The 17259-nt window shown below is 33.1% G+C and overlaps 2 protein-coding genes and 4 non-coding genes across 7 annotated transcripts; 3 read left to right on the top strand and 3 right to left on the bottom strand.

Annotated features, from left to right (window-relative positions):
• The first annotated feature begins 297 nt into the window (after nucleotides 1–297).
• Nucleotides 298–386, top strand: F34H10.7. The gene has a single exon (NR_071860.1). It is a non-coding gene; the product is annotated as an Unclassified non-coding RNA F34H10.7 (non-coding RNA).
• F34H10.t1 lies at nucleotides 310–381 on the bottom strand. The gene has a single exon. It is a non-coding gene; the product is annotated as a tRNA-Ala (tRNA).
• A 5292-nt stretch (nucleotides 387–5678) lies between the features above and the next one.
• F34H10.8 lies at nucleotides 5679–5741 on the top strand. Its single transcript, NR_071861.1, has one exon. It is a non-coding gene; the product is annotated as an Unclassified non-coding RNA F34H10.8 (non-coding RNA).
• On the bottom strand, nucleotides 5679–5741 carry F34H10.6. Its single transcript, NR_071862.1, has one exon. It is a non-coding gene; the product is annotated as an Unclassified non-coding RNA F34H10.6 (non-coding RNA).
• Nucleotides 5742–10981: 5240 nt separating this feature from the next.
• Nucleotides 10982–13386, top strand: F34H10.4 (uncharacterized protein; the record flags this gene model as incomplete). Of its 2 annotated transcripts, NM_001373447.2 has the most annotated exons (6): nucleotides 10990–11200; nucleotides 11248–11341; nucleotides 11387–11466; nucleotides 11890–12219; nucleotides 12367–12614; nucleotides 12767–13325. In NM_001373447.2, the coding sequence occupies 6 exons, from the start codon at nucleotides 10990–10992 to the stop codon at nucleotides 12830–12832; spliced, it is 1029 nt and encodes a 342-aa protein (NP_001360740.1). In that variant the 3' UTR covers nucleotides 12833–13325. The 2 variants fall into 2 exon arrangements, with proteins under 2 accessions (NP_001360741.1, NP_001360740.1); NM_001373446.3 differs by having other exon boundaries at nucleotides 10982–11200; nucleotides 11248–11466; nucleotides 12767–13386.
• A 70-nt stretch (nucleotides 13387–13456) lies between these two features.
• On the bottom strand, nucleotides 13457–15574 carry aex-2 (G-protein coupled receptor aex-2). The gene is made up of 6 exons (NM_077225.8): nucleotides 15406–15574; nucleotides 15168–15322; nucleotides 14969–15119; nucleotides 14145–14294; nucleotides 13888–14097; nucleotides 13457–13841 (listed from the first exon to the last, which is right to left on the bottom strand). Exons 1-6 carry the CDS (start codon nucleotides 15571–15573, stop codon nucleotides 13710–13712), a joined length of 966 nt encoding a protein of 321 aa, NP_509626.2. The 5' UTR covers nucleotide 15574; the 3' UTR covers nucleotides 13457–13709.
• Between the last annotated feature and the right edge of the window lie 1685 nt (nucleotides 15575–17259).

Below are 17259 nucleotides of genomic sequence, written 5' to 3' on the forward strand. Positions count from 1 at the left end.
CGTTCTACTCATCGATTCAATGATCGCGTCTCAACCAAAAGGTCAGATGACCGTTATTAATGTTCTTGACTCTGATACTTGTGTTTTAGGCAGTATTAGAGACATAAGCGCACTATTATTTAGTTATGATGACATCAGAATAAATATATCAAATTCAATTTTTTGAACACATTAATCATCAGGTTAGTGTTCGGTTTAGTTCTATTAATTTTATTACAACTTGATCAATGTATTTGTTTTTTGTGATTCTCCAAATGGCATTCTTACCAAGATCTAAAAGTTCTGTTGTCGGAATGTAAAAAATGTTTCTGGAGGTATGGGGAATTGAACCCCAGCCCTCTCCCATGCTAAGGGAGCGCTCTACCACTGAGCTATACCCCCGCACAGTGAAACAAGTGGTGGTTGTGTTTAAATCGCAGTCAACTGTCATTCTCTCAAAGAATTTCACTTACTGAGAACCAGTTTGTTTGCTTTCCGCGCGGAACTGACGCGGAAGTATTTTTTCTACACAGCGAATATTTAGAAAATTTTAAATTTTAATGGACAAAGATCTAAAATCAAAGAACACTAATGAAATAATTAACAGAAAATAGTGGCAACACAACTATATAGCATTCCATCAGCAATAAGAATCATACGACCAAAATATTGTGAATTTCAAAACTAACATAAACATCTTTCGAAACTCTTCAGAAAAAATAAAAGTTGAGATGTACTCTTACTGCTCAAAAATCAATCAAGAGCAAACGGAAACAAAACCTTCAGAGTCGGAGCTAATTCGGGAATCTTTTTGAAAAGTGTGTTATAAGCTCGAGACAAGTATTAGTGCCGCAGTAGTTTTTTTTCAAAAAAATCATGTGTCGTGTTCATAAAACTCACGAAAAATGGTAATCTGCTCTTAATCGAATGCGCCACAATTTTTGCGTTTTTTTTTGATGGAGAGATAAGATTTTTCTGGTGAATGGATTTATGCAACATACTGATTAGTATTCGAGGAAGGGCTCCTGCTCTCATTGCGAGAAAAAGTTGGAAAATGTTGCTCTAAAGAGTTCATCACTGGCCAAACAAATTGAACAGCTGCCAGTCAAAATGAAATGACCTCTGTCGTTTTCGAACGCCGAATGAAAGTAACACAATGTAAAAAATCGAATTAAATATGATCATCGAGAATCATCGGAGGTCACGGTTGAAACAGAGTAGCATTTTTCAGCAACATTTTGCGGTAACACATTTAATCTTTTTTTCTAAAATTGCATCACCATAGAAGTATCGACAATTGCATCAATAATTGTTTTTCATTAAACCTTAAAATTGAAAACTGAAATAAAACATGAAATGTATCAAAACAGAGCAGCATGATGTCTTCTCTCAACATCAATTATACAATTGCCATGAGGACTACCCTTGTTTTCCTACCAGTCTCCTAGCCTTTCCGCACTGAAGGACACTGCGCATAATATGGAAAGTGACATCATCATGATTACAGTATCACGTGAGATCCAACCGTCACATGCAAATTCAAATGGACAGTAAGGTATTTTCTACATTTGAAAAATCAACAACATTCGCTTTACGAAATTTCTAACATAATATCAACCACCGAACTAAACTGCATATGCTAAGAACATATAAATATCAACAGGATTTTCATATAGTTGAACAAGCGTAAAGCTATACTGCAAAACCTTGATTAGAGCAGTGAAGTATGTTTCACAGTGTGCTCGTTGATAAATCATTCATTCGGGTGAAAAAAGTAGTTCTTATCAGTAAAAATAAACTCAGACGGGTGTAAGAGTTGTTTGTTTATCACGAGTTGTTAACTATGGTACTAGAATTATATTTTAAAAAAATAGTAAAAAGGACACTGAAAAAGTGAGCTTTGTTGAAGTTTTTTAAAGTTATGTAAGACAAAGCGTGGTTATGAATAAAGTTGGTGTGGGTTACTTTCTATCATACATGAATATGTTTTTTTTCAAAAAAAAGTATTTTTTTCAAAACAAATTTTTTGTTTCAAAAAAAAAAGTAAATATTCGTCTGATTTTAATTTTCTCAAGAAACGTTCTGAAAGCTTGTAAAATCCGCTTGTGTCACACTTGGAAGGCGTTGTATTTACTTGAATATATAAGAAACAACAAAATGGAACTATCAAATCCCGTATTTTCCGTGATAGTATTGCATAACATTAAATTTTGAACGAAAATGCTTAGTTTAGTCCAAAATTTGCCCACATTAAATTGAATTAGCAAAAAAACAAATTCAAGATTTCTCTCTAGCTCGAGTGTTTCAAATTTGTAAAATTGCATTTGAAACTTTTTTTTTCCGAATCTCACATTGCATTGATATCTACTTTTGAGCCTTTTGTCGATACTCCACCTCAATTCATTCTTTGCGATTTTTGATTGCAACGATTGTGCCAGAAAAAGTGCAGTTAAAAAAAGCAACAAAAAAATACGAATGGAATGCGGGTTGAATTGAAGAAAGCTCGAGTCGGAAGGAAATGGAGGAAATGAAATAGTGAGAAGAGCAGAGGTTAAAAGCGAAAATGTTTTAACAGGAAGAGGGAGACCGAGAGGAAGTGGTAGAAATGGGTAGCAGATAGAAGAAAATAAGGAGAAAAAACGAACCATATATTTGGATCTAAGAAAATGGGTGCCGGAGAATTAGTCAAATTGGATAGACTATAAAAGAGTATAATAGATGCTAAATTGGAAAATTAGACAACGAATTCAATTTTTTGAATGACGATGGATGGGAAATGTTGTTTTCCAAAAACGATAAGACGTGAATTATTTCAAAATTAAAAAAAATGCTGGTAAAATTGCAATGAATTGTTATTTTCAAAAATGATAGGGTTTTGAAGTATTTACATATCAATCGAAGTTGTCGAAAGACCAACACGTGAAACAGGTAAACATTTATGACAGTTTGTATTTGGAAGTAAAAATCCAAAATGTGATATTCTTGTAAAAATACGCTTTCAGGCCTGGCTTAGAATTTAAAATAGTAGTGCTGATTAACCTCTTCATCGTCCTACCAAATTTCATACCGAAGTCCTCGAATTCGATACATTTATTTTGAAAATAAAATTTGATTATTTGGGTCAATATTATACAGATGGGAGGGTACTTTTGCATTACATGCCCTCATTTTGGAAGAAATTTTTTAAGTTATAAAAACTTTAAGCGTCTAGTTTTTTTAAATTATATTTTTAGGCTAAGGAAATAGCCGTTTCTAAGCCAAAAGAGGAAAAATGTATATCACGTTTAATTTAAATGGAAAAATGAATGAACATTTAACTTAATTTGAAAATGAGGGCAAGTAATACACAAGAACCGTTTCGAGTTTGATGCTGAAGTTTCCTGTTAAGAGGACGCGAAAAGAAACCTTCAAAAAATGAAGAGGACGACCTAGGATAACTTTTGACAAATCACAAATTGCTACAACGTATATTGCATTAAAAAAGCCAATACAAATTATGAAGTTTGCTAGTAAGGATGTTGTTGCCCAACCTCATTTATTTCGATTCATCTCATGAATTGATAGACGTTAGAGAAAAAGAGTGGAAGGAAATGGCGTAATATGACGCTTCTTTTCATGGTCCATTCGGCATTTTGTTTCGAGATAATAAAAAATTAAACAAACATTTCAACAGTGACAGAAGTTTATAGATAACATTTTAAATATATTATTTTGAACTATAAATCGAACACACATGTGTTCCAAAAACCAAAGTTGTTACTTAAATTTGATTTTTGTGACTGAAAACTTTTAAAACATAATGACGGAAAACTGTTTAAACAAGTGATTTTCATTTTTTAAACTACATTTTTCAGTTTTTCTAAGTCACTGGTTACAAGAAAAAATGGCAGGGATGAACAAGTTTTTTTTGGAAAAAAGGAAAAACTAAAAAGTTTTGTTTTCTTCCCCAGATTCCCCTCCATTTTCCGACTACTTCAACGCTATAATTTTTTGTTTTCCAGCTACCACGCTTTTACTCGGATAAAGGGCCGCAAAACTGGTTTTTACGAAATTTTAGAAAACAAATAGGGATGTAACTATACATAAATTGAACGGTTGACCCCAGAAATGAAAACTTGTCAAAATATACAGGACAATAGCGATAAAATTTAAAAAATGGTGGAAAGAATAATTTTCAACATAGGGACAGCGAAAACGAACATTGAAAAAATTAAGATTGATTTATGGTTTCCATCAAAGGGAAACCATATAAACGTTGCATCAAGGATATCAATAAAAACTAATTACATGGCATCAGTGATTTTTTTCTAAAAATAATAAATGCAGTCATCAAAAGTACAATCGAAGTCAGTGTATAGGAAATTATAGAAGAACAACAGCAAATGAAAGATATTGGGTATGGGGAAAATTCAAAAAGCCATTTTGTTGCGTTTTTTAAAAATAAATTGATGCAAATTTTATTTATCATTTATGCAAGAAATGGTAAATATTGTTTTAACCAAAAGTGTTTCTTAAACTTAAAATGAAAGTTTTTACGGTACAACTTTGCAACAACTAAAGATAAACACAATCAGCTGGAAATATATTTTTCACAAAAGTAAAAAGTCTGGAACACTTTGGACGAGACTCTTGCAAAATATATTTCAGTTTAGGTCATGTGCATTGTATGCATTCCGACACTTTTCGTTTTTTTAAATTTTTGTTTTTGTTTCCTACAACGACTCACATGTAGATTTTTTTTATACAAGTTAATAAAATAATTCGAACTGCTTTCCCACTTTCACAACTTACTTCTAAAACACATTTCTATTGTAGGTTAAATCATTTGAATTTGAATTGAAATTATAATAGCCCAATCAGTTTACCCATCTCAACAAAACATCAGAAACCGTTCCCAAAATTTTGGATATTGCACATTTTTTCTGTTTATTTTTCTGTAAATTTACAAACATTTTTAATCGATGTGTGCACATAAATGCAAACTATATGCACCCATCAACTGAAAACACTTAAGGTAATCTTTCTCAACATGTCCAAACAGTCTCATTTTGGAAGTCAGCATTATGTGGCCTTTTTAATGCTTTTCCGCTATCCCACTTTTGATTAATTTGTAATTTTACTTTTTAACGTTGAAACTAAATGATATTGTGCAACAAGTTAAACGAAACAAAAACTGCGTAGAGAGTAATTTCTGATTAGCGGAAACATCTACAACAACATTTTCACAGCACATGATATTACTCGCTACTATGTATTGCTTCTAGCTCCATTTTCGGTCACGATATACAAAAAGCATCAAATTAACACTACTCTGTCACATGTATAAAAAAAATTCTATAAGTATTCACTGACCAGAGAACAATTTCCGAGTTACGAAAAAAGAAAAGTGAAGAAAGTGAAAGGAAGAAAAAGTTTGGCACATCACAAGAGACAGAAACGCAGATGAGAAACAAAAACGCTTCTTTTTTTCTGAAAGTAAAACATTAATCCATTTTCATTCAGGTATCATTGGAATAAAGTTTTTAGTAAAAGAAACACAACAAATTGAGAAAAAAGGAAACATGACAACTAATAAAAGTTACCTCCAAAAATATGAGTATTTGCTTAAGGTGAGAATTTCCAAAAATGAGTGTTTTCTCTTCATCCGTTGGGTTTTCTTCCATTTCTCTTTACATACGAGGTCGACACCAGGCAACATAAAAAGGAAACTAGCACGCCGGTCACATGTCATCTTCACGTTTCGGAGAAACCTTTCCTTTTCTAATATGTCGGTGAACGGAGAAACAGAATGGAATAAAACGCAAATCATACTAGTTGAGATGATGGGTCAGGTGATTCAATTTCAAAAATTTCTCTAAACTGGTTGCCAACTTTTCACTCACAGGGAATGTATGGAACAAAAGTAGTTTACAATTTTTATAAGGATTAAATACACATAAGACAATTTTAATTTCCTCTGTAAGAAAATTAAAACAAAAAACATCTGCGGTGTCAATGCTAAAAATATTATTCATTAAAAGTCCACATATTTTTCTAAACTTAAAATCAAGCAGTTTTTAAAGAATAGGTTCTTAGGATGATTAATATCCCAAATTCAATAAACATTTTTTACTCACAATACATATTAGAACTGCAAACCTCTTACTTTCACGGTGCAATTTTTTTTGTTGCTACTTCACGTAGCAAAGTTTTGCGTTAATGAATTAGACATTCTCATCTTGCTGCACTTACGTAGTAAAATTTTTTTTGTGAGTATTTCACGAAATGTTATTTTGGCCAGTATAGTGATTGCAATAAATATTTGAAGAAAGGTCGGCATTTATTTAGTAGTTACCGTAACCGTTTTACAATGCTAGGCTGTTAAAAATAGTTTTTCTGAGCCTAACAATAAAGCCTAATCACACGTTCTGATTGAATCATCATTAATATTTAAAAAAAAACAATATATTTTTGGGGCACGGGACAGTTTCAATATGGGCATTTCAGGACAACCCAGATGGGTTTTCCACGTATTTATTTTTGAAGCACATCAATAAATAAAAATAATTGTAAATCAAAACAAGGATATTTGGCAAATTTTGTATGAATAGTAGAAAACTGATGATTTCAGTTTCATATTATACTTTGGAAAATTTTATTATAGTAATGTAGAAAAAATATCATGTTTTGTTATAGTTTTAAAAACAATTTCTTCCAAAAGAGTCGCCCATCTTCCAGTTAGTTTTCTTCTCTAATTTGAAAATAATAAATACTATTAGAGAATGGTGTTAATTAACCGCACGCAAATGTTGGAAAACATATTTAAATGTAATTTAGTTACCTAATTTCTATTTTAAATCAAAATTTCAACTTTTAACGCGTTTTCGGACAAAGTCTATTTGAAAATGAGGTTGAAATTTATGTATTTTCTTACTGCGAAGGTTCAACTTCCCAGGCGTTTCTAAGCCTACATGAACGTGAAAAAAATGTTTTTTGATGTTTTAAAGGCATTCATATATAACAAGTTCACGTCAGAAATAGAAAGCAAAATCGAGTTTTTGGGGAAAAAAACGAAAAAATAAACAAAAATATATTTGGATGCCATTTTTATTATTATTATTATTATTTATTTATTTATTTATTTGGATGCACAAATGCCATTTATTCAAGCGGGAGTCTTTAGAACTACGTTTTAGGAAAATCGTTAATATAGCTTGACAATAAAATCTGCACATATTTTTTAATTTTGTATTCGCCGCAGACCCCTGCTGCTATTTTTATATTATTAGGATAACTTTTTAAAGTATTATGAGTTTATTCAAAACACTGATATATTTTCTGTATTTTCCAACATATTTTTGCCTTTTATTTTAGAGATTTTAGGGTAGAATGTTATCTCAAAAGATTTTCGCTCCCAACTTTCACTCCAGACAAAGCTTAAGAAGAATTAAGGATACTTTTGCTTATCATCTTGCAGTCAGCGTCATGTCTTCCATTGTTTTTTACGACTTTTAGGACTCTTTTGGAATATGCCAATTTGAAGCAACATTCCAAATTATTTTTCCAAGTATATTTCAGTGCTAGTTGAATTCTGTTGTAAATGTGACAATACGCTTCAGTAGTTTGTCCTTTGCAAAATCAGTTGGTAAGAATTTTTTTCAAGACAGGCTGATGTATCAATTTCACACTCACAGAGTTCTCATGCTTGTTCAAACGCACATTAATTTATTTCATGACCCTATGCTGGTGCAAACTACTCATGTGAAGAGAAATTTGTGACCAATATCCTAATTGAATTACATTGGGAATGTATAGAACGTTTTTTAGCTGAAAATGTTCACTTTATATTAAACTACCAATCAAATATGAGTCCAGTTGCTGCAAAATGTGATTAAAATGTGATTACAAGGGAAGTGTAGAAACCTTATTCCTGATATCAAAATGAAAATTGTAGTATCATACCTACACTCCACTTTTAAAGTTAGACTATGGCAAAAGGAAAAATGATTAACAAAAACAACTTTTTTAAAAATTTTCAAGGTTCTTCAATTCTCAGTCAAAAGTCACACCGCGTAGTTACGTAACAACATACGTAGAAGTTGCATGAGGAGACCCCGCTATGACCATTTTGTTCTTCGTTTAGTCTAAAAATTCTAACATTTTTTTTAGAACGTCAAAGCTTGAATAAGAATAAAAGTTTCAAAATTTGGAAAAAAAATATTTTTAGCTATCATTTTTTTCAATTTACTGTCCTAAAGTTAGAGCCTCACCGAATGTTGCAATCTGCAAATGATCTTTATACGTACATTAAGTTTTCATCAAAAGGTTACATACATTCACATATATTCATACGTACTATTATGATAATAGTAAAAATCACACTGTTCGGAGTTCACTCACGTGCGTCTTTTTGTATAAAAGGCATTGTTTGGTCGAAAAGAGTATTGTAATTACACTTATTTTCCTGTTTTGATTTTTTATGGGATATTTTCTGTGGTTGTATGAAACACTGTTAGTAATGACAAATAAAGAATATCAGCCTTATCTTTCATCTTTCAGATGGATAAAAACTCTGAACTATGATGATGAAAAAACACATTTTTTCATTTGTGAACTAAAAATGTAATATTTGAGATATTTGTCAGTTGGTGCAGTCAGTCAAAAAGAAATGTGAAATTAAATCATTTTTTTAGTGCGAAATGTTCGTATGCAGCTGAACTTTTGTAGAAACCGATTCAAAAGTTGCTCTGTCAGATGAAATACGTTTTATTCGAATATTCATGAATAAGTACGCATACTTCGAATGTTAGCCAAGATTTCTCGTGTATTCTTTGTTATGGAGAATAGTTCAAAAACTCATGCTTTGAGTTTCAGGTATTACCTCCACTTCCACTAAAACTTTTAAATTATGGGCTTATATCTTGATCCATTTTTTAGCTTTATAAATTCTATTTGTAATATTCAAAAAAGTACATATCGTATTAGTTATTTGTATTGAAAACTGCCAACTATTGCTAATTTGCGCCAATCACAAATACATATAAAAAGTGGTTGTGAGCACACAAAACTATGCATATATATAACTCTTCTTCTCGCCACCCTCTGACCGAACATAAATTCTCTCCTTTCCTTTTTTGGAAAACAACGAGTAAAATGGCGCGAGAACCCTCCAACTACACCTCACTCGGTGATAATGTCTCACCTTCGCCGTCGACAACGGGCGTCTATGCAAATAGCTCTGAAATCTGAACAGTGTGTGCCTCGTGGCGAACAGAAAGCGAGACAACAGGAGCGAGCTGGGTCCGCCCTTCTCTTCCTCATTCCACTGCCCGAACATAGGGGACTGAGAATGAAAGGGGCACAACTCTTCGTCATTTTAACTTTTTTCTTCTCTCCCTACCATTACCACTTTTCTTGCCACCTCGAGTTGTTTTCCCTCCACAACGTGCGTAATGCGACAGGGTTCTCAAAAAAGTGATAACATAAAAAGATAAAATAGATAGTTGGGAAGTTAAATTTTTTTTACGAATCCGTTGCTAAATGAGATGATATCGGTTCATATTTCAAGCGTATTTTTATAGGTGTTCGCATAGGTTCAAATGGCCGAATGGTGAACAGTCGTGCTGGTTAATCCGAAGGTCACGGGTTTGTTCCCCACCAGGTGTTTCTTATTTATCAAATCTCTAAATGAAAATTGTCAAGTAGGAGTCCAATCAAATCTCTATCTTCTTGTAAATCCTTTAATTAGTTTGATTTCATTAAAAAACTCGGGAAGAAAGACGGGGGGGGGGGGGGGCTCACTTTTCCACTCATAACATTTTTTTCGATAATTGGACAAGCAGTTCCTATTAGTATTGTACTGAAAGAAACTACTGATTTCAAGATTAAATGAGATGCTATACGAATAGGAACAATACTTTTATAATTTATCAGTATGGCTAAGCTGAATATTAAAGTTTCAACAAATTTTTCCAATTTTAACATTTGAACCTGAATAGGGATGGGAAGCAAACTTTCTCGGCGAATCTACAAAACGGCCCACTCCGATATGATAACTCAACTAAAAAATGAATAATAAATGTAGAAATATAGAAAAATATCTTATTTGTTTGAAAAGAACATGCATTTCTATTGAAAAACTAGAGAAAGAGTGCAGAAATGTGTGAAAGTCAGCATTTGTCAAAAAAGTTGGCCGGAAAAAGTTCAGCGAATTCTTTCGGCAAATGTCAATTTTCAGGCAGATTTTGAGGTCATGTTTAAAAGTTACAATAAAGAAGAATGTTATTTTCAAACAAATAAGACATTTTTCTATATTTCTACATTTATTTTTATTTTTTAGTTGAGTTATCATATCGGAATGAGTCGTTTTGTAGATTCGCCGAGAAAATTCGCAACCCACCCCTAAACCTGATGAGATTTGACAAAAGGACTAGTACTGTAATTTTCTCAGTAAGATTTTTATCAAAACTTACAATTGGTAGGAGTTTATATTGTTGCATTTCAAACTTTTTCCTGTTGTTTTTGCAAAAGAATGTCATATCTATAACTATTCGTTCCTTTAGGACATTTAGAAAAGTAGCTCTTTTTTGTATAGCACGTTGCGGATGAAGATGCAGAAGCTGCTCATAAAACGCTAAGACAATTTCCGTCCGTCACACCGCACCCATTTCTGGCATACACCCTTTTTCCCCACTCGTTCCAAAATGAAAGCTCGTCCTCCGCGCGCCCTTCTCTTCATCTCCTTTCTCATGTACCCTTTTCTCATTTTGTTTTTGCACCCTTATGTATGAATCTCGGCGGCATTCGTTTTGTGCTCTGCGTTCTCCCCTTTTTGCATGTCTTACTTTTTATGTACTTCATGTGTGGACAGCCGAGTACTAATCTTATTTAGAAGGCTTTGCCGCCTAGTATGTAAACTTGAAAAAAAGAGAACAAAAAGAGAATAATACACCGTTGTTTATGGAAATCCTTATGTTTTATTCGTGTCTTATTAATGTAGAAGTACTGCAACGAACCTTGTTCATTTCAGTAATGACAACTCATAAGCAACAAATTCAAGATGTTTACAACTGCCTGGGTACGGTTTCCCATTTGCTAAAAGAAAGCCATACCGGAGAAGAAATAGACGATTTTGAAGACAACTTTTACTCTCAACAAATGCAAAAGGCTTCAGCAAATGGAAGTATGTTTCCAAATACTCTTCACCAAGTGAGCAATTTTCTTGAAAAGCTATCTGTACAAGGTTAGTAAACTTCTATGAATTTTAATCTAAAAAGAGACACAATCCAGCATACAACGTTCAACCATTACTGTCTTCTGCAAAATATGAAATTCTAAGTAATGTCAGAAATCTGAAATCTGAAAGTGATGGAAAAATCAATAGGTATGAACATGAAAGTGCATTAGGGCTTAAGAAGTTGTTCAACAGTCCGATTTCGAGCTCCACAGTAAATCACGATCAACCCGCAGAGCAACCAAGTGACAAGTCTACTGATGACTCAACTGGATGTAAGTTCCGAGTCAAGACTTTACCATGAAATTTGTTTTAAATATTTTTGTAAACACAGATTATTTTAGAGCAGTTGTTCAAATTTCTTATATTTTCTATCAGTCTGGAAAATCTTTCAGCATTGCTCCGAAAAAAATCCAGCTCGAAATATTTGAATATCAATCGGTGCTACTTTTCAACACCCTTTTCGCATTTAAGTTCACATCTAGAATATAATTGGTTTGAAGATATCAGTCGGTTATTCGTTACATGTATTCAGTGAAATTTCACCAATACAATTGTTTTTTCAGATCAAAAACTAAAAAGTAATAAGTGTAAACGATGTTTTTTAATGTATTCAAAATATTAAAAAAAAACTTCTAGTGAAACTTTTTTCCGAAAATTTAAATGAAAATTTTAAAAAATTGAACATTCAATTGAAGATCCGCCATGGGCTATCGAAGCGTTCAACAGCGAGTCTAACATAAAAAATGTGGGACCACCAAATTTTCCAATGGGGCAACTCGGTGAAATTCTGATTGGTGCGGACCCGGTCATCTCACCAAGAAGACAGTTTCCCCCGCCCCACTACTTGGAGCAACTTCAACGAGATCATCCGCCGTTGTTTCATCTAAACGCATTTGACTCTCCGCCTCCAAGCCCAGGAAATGAACTAGAAGACTATGATTTTAACATGCAGATAGACTTAAATGGAGTCATTCCAGCTGATGTTCAACTGCTAGACGAATTTCAGCAAGAGAACGACAAAACTGGTGAGCCTGAACATTTAAATGATTGATATTGAATTGTAGTTATACTATTCGTTAAAAAAACCTTTCTGACCGGATAATGTTTTCCAAAAATTTTATTAAACTACAATTAAAAATACTTATTGATACTAAATACGTATTATCGTTCAGAGTCGAACAATACAATCTGTCAACTGGACCTATGCTCATCTTTCCAATACCTGCTGAAGACTACAACCGAAAATGCTCAAGACAAGCAAAACGTGCTGAAAGAAATTCTTCATCATTCAGACTTGGTACTTCATCATGCGGCAGATCAATGCCCATTTGTTTTGAAAGAGGACATGATTGAACTCTCTACATGCATCGGTCTTATTTATGAATCTCTTGAAAGAAACACGGATTTCGAGTCATACTTGGTACGTTAAGGAAACAGTGGAAAAGTAGAAATACATAAATAGGAAAGCCAATATGCATACATATATTCAATGTGTTCTTTCAGTTAAACAAAACACTTTATTAAAAAGTTTTGTTTCTCAAAAAACCAAACTTATAAATATATTTCTTTCAGAAAGTTAGAAGCGTTGTCCAATATCTTGTATCTAAAGTGAGATCGGCTTTGAAGAAGTATATCTAAATCGGATTCCTGATTGAGCAGTTATCATTTAAATTTTTTCTTCTTTTTTCTTATCTTTTGGTGGTTCCTATTATTTTTCCCATTTTCTCTTCAAACATGATGATTTTAATTGTTTACTTTTTTATTAGTTTCCAACTTCACGCTGTAATCATTGCTTCAATCATCAATTCAGATTTTCAGAACACTATTGTATTAAAAATCGATGATTTTTAAAAGTTTCAGCATTATATTTTGATGATCCTAAGTTCCTTAAACTTTCAATATGTAACACCGATTGTTTTTTATAATATCTTTTCTGTTTCCAATTCAATTCAATTATGTTCTTCTGTTTTTTTTCTTAAAGTTTATTCATATTCTTTGAAAACCATCTTATCGGCTCTTCCACAACTCTGTTTAATGTTCCCCGTTAATTCTGCCCGCCAGGCTCAAAACCATGTAGTTGTATTCTTACCAATTTATATGACTTCTGAAGTTTTACCCATCCATTTTCTTTCAAATATATTAAATCTTATGTGTTTTGTTGCTCTCTTTCAATAAATTACGCATCCAAACAAACCGTCGGAACAAAAGACACTTGTGCAAAAATAGTTCAGTATTCCTGCAACACTAAAACTAAACAGAAATCAAAACATCAACTTTATTATAGTACATTGTAACTGGTAAACATTGAATGCATCATCAGAACACAGAATATTTTTGAAAGTTTACCGAGAGCAGTAATAATAAATTATGCTGGGCTGGACAGTATGGCATTGGGGAAAACTCAGAAGAGGGAAACCGTTGCTCAAGAAATATCAGAAAATGAAAATGTCACCGGGTACCATGGTGAACATTTTTTCCACAAGTTTTACTTACATACATTGCGAATTACTACGATCTACATATCACACCGTAAGGGGGTGTGCTCCGGCGGCCTTTCAGATGCTCGTCGATTGCTAACCATCAATACTTCAGTTGATGAATTCTCACGCAGTCGCCCAAACATACGCATAAGGCGTAGGCGATAAATCTTCAAAGTATTGAATATAATGTGGCACAGTGGGAATATAACTCACTCTCTGAGTCCAAATAGTGATCACTGGATTAATCATGATACCAACGATTAAAAGACGGAAAAAAAGGTTGGTTGCAGTTTTGTAATAATTGTTAATTTGACATGTTTCTCCACAAAAAATACTGAATAGGTACAAGAGCCGATACGGAAGACACGTGAAGAAAGTCCATAATGTGCTGGAAAACAAGAAGAACAGCCGACGAAACAGTTTCTGAAAAAAAAACTATCGTTAAGAGACTTTGACTAAATTTTGAATACCGATCGTTGCCGCTCCTCCATATGGGTCAAATTGTGAGCAATGCAGTAGATCAAAGCTGATAAGGAAAATGACGTAAGAATCATTACGACATAGAATATGGGGCTCAAAAGATATACATAAGGATTAAGTGATACTCCAAGACAGCTTCCCTGAAATTTTATTTTAATTTGAAAAGGCGAAATTTGAAATTTTTCCGTTTTTTTTTTCAAAATGTCATCTACATGGAACATTTTCTAAGTTGTATTTCAGAACTAACTAGTCAGCTCTTCATACCTAAGATACCTACATGTAAATATTGATTTCAATATTATTTCCGTGGGTCTTAAAAAAACTCCAATTCAGATTTGATCAGTATTTCGATTTGCAAAACTTTTATTAGAGGTTTTGATACTTGTGTAATACAGCGTATTTCATTTTCTTTTTTCCCGACTTCAATAGACATTTATAAAAAATCATCTCACCGCGCGTTCAGCATTTTTTTAAATAAAATGTTTTGGTATGAAAGGTGAAAGCGCGGCAGGATCTCTTTGCAAAAAATGTGCCTCCCTTTAAACTTGTAGAGGAAAAACACAATACGCTATATAACTTAGAATGTTTTGTTTAAAAATGTATTGTTAACTTTTAATATGATGTTTTTTAATATGGTGTATAATATACAGGTACCATCTTCCTTTTTGAAACTTTCAGTTTACGTTAATGTTTTGGTTTTTTATCGTTCAAATTTATGACATTGCTGTATTTTGTTTCAATATCTAATTTTTTTTCTTTTCAAAACTCCATTCGTCGTGATCAAATGTTTTGTTTTGCAATAAAAATAACTTACTCGAGTTATTTTCAAAAAGGTGACAAGTGCGATGTTCATTGCATAAAGTCCTCCCCATGTCGCTGCAGTAATCCATAAAAGCCGTTTCCGATTCACAATTTGATAGTAATGCAACGGAAATTGAATGTAGATCAGCTTGTCAACATTCAACCTAAAATAGAAACTACTTTTTCATGACACCATTTTCCAAAAATCGTACCAAACGAGATTCAAGCAACTGCACATTTGACACGTCCAAATGATAACATAGTAGGGATGGCAAAGCCAAAGATTAAAATGTGAGAGCCATGGGCGAGTTTTCATGTACACAATACACATCAAAAGATCCGCCACTGTCATGTTGATAACAATTATCTGAAAACTGCTTTTGTAAAGATCGTTCTTAGCTCAAGATGTATGAATTTCGATCTATTTCTTTTTTAAAAGAGATTTCCTACCTGTCTAGGCTTATCTTCCGTATTGATATATGTGAGTGCAATCCATAGTACTAATGCGTTGAAAACTGTACCAACAATGCCACAACTGATATAAAACGCCGTTTCTCCTAATGTTAAGTTTTCTACAAATGGTTTTGTGACATTTGCAATAATGTCCGTTGAGTTCATTCTGAAATTTGTTTTGTTAGAAAAAAGGTCGAGATAAGTTCACGGCAGGAAAAAAGAAACAAAAAGGGTCCGCATAAAAACTCACGAAAAAGGAGAAGAAAACACAAAGAGTGTCAGAAACAGGACAGAGAACGATGAGGTGGAAGAATTAGATTACTCTGATAGGCTTGTTGAATTTTAAACCAGATCCTTCAAAGCACTTTTCCATTCAATGATAAAATGTGAACGTGACATCATTATGTCAATTGAAAAATATACATATGTGTATGCTCTCACGTAACTATTATGTCTTTTTGGAAAAAAAAAGTGAGAAAATGTGTCTTGAAACATGAGCTGATTGTGAGGCGCAAGGAAAGTAGGAGAAAACGGGTATGGTCAACCTTCGTCTTCTGTCCAGATAAAATGAAAATAACTGGAGAGATATATAGAGCATGGGGAGCAAAAATCTATGAATGCTTTTTTGCATGTTGCATAATTGTATCTGCAGAGCATTTGGTCGCACGTGACACCAACACTACAAAAACGTTTTGCTCTAGTGATGGCCAACGCTTCAAAGTTTACTGAAAAATGAGGATTATTTGACTAATTTGTGAATGACTCGTGAGGCCCTTCTTTTCTTTTATAGAACATTTTCCGTCTTTATTGCACCTAAATGGTTTTCGATGAGCAATGGGTATAATTGGTATGCCGCTTTTTAAGTGTTCACCAACGTGGGTGGCAGGATGTATTAAGGACTTGGTTCAATATTCGGGTAACAGAAAAAAATAAAAAAAGGAAAGGTTATTTATACATGACAACACTTCTATTTTCATATTCAGACTTTTTTTTCGGCAGAATGTAACGTGATAGTTTCTCAAACATTGATACCTAAAAAGAAGGTACTTATATCCATGGAAAAGTGTAAATGGTAAGACTAACTATAAAGGGTCAAAATCCAGCACAGTGTCATTATCCATATTTAGAAAAATTTATAAAAAACAATATTTATGATTTGGTTCAAGAATAATATTCCGCTAGATTTCAGGAAGGTGAAAGCAATTTTTTTTAAAGCAATCATCTTTAAAAGTTTAAAAAATTATCATGCACACATACTCAAACACATTGGAAGTAATAAGAAAAGTGTCAATCTATCGTACTATCATCAAATTTTCCCGAATCAAGGGCTCACAAGATTTTTTTTAAATTTCAGGAATTCATCGTGTTTCTAAGAATACGTAAGTGTCATCAATTGAAATGTTAAAACGGACCAAGGAATATGGGTGGTGATGAAGGGAAATGAGTGAGCGAAATGTCTAATTAGAATCGTCTGGATTGAGGAATTGGGAAGTGAGCACTAGAAATCGTTCAGGACATGTGGCTTTGAGCCGGTGGCCTTGGCCCTGAGCACATTTTATTTGTTTCTCTGGAAAGGGAGCAAATGGTCTCCACTTTTTGAGTGCAATGCTGCAGTTGGTTTGACGGAAACACTTTTCGACGGTTTCATAAATCTTTCAAGATCTATCAAGTCGCTTTCGGAGTTTTAACAGATTTATATACGAAGTTATAAGGTTTTGAAAAGTGGGTGGAGAAACATACTATAGTGTGTTTAATTTTAAAATTGACTTTTAGCCTCTTTGTTTTGTATTGTAAACTTTGAAACTTACGTGACCTAGTGCCATTTGAGAGCATTAATGAGCGCTTGGCGAT

This window comes from Caenorhabditis elegans, chromosome X (assembly GCF_000002985.6).
Source record: "Caenorhabditis elegans chromosome X".
Taxonomy (NCBI): Eukaryota; Metazoa; Nematoda; class Chromadorea; order Rhabditida; family Rhabditidae; genus Caenorhabditis; species Caenorhabditis elegans.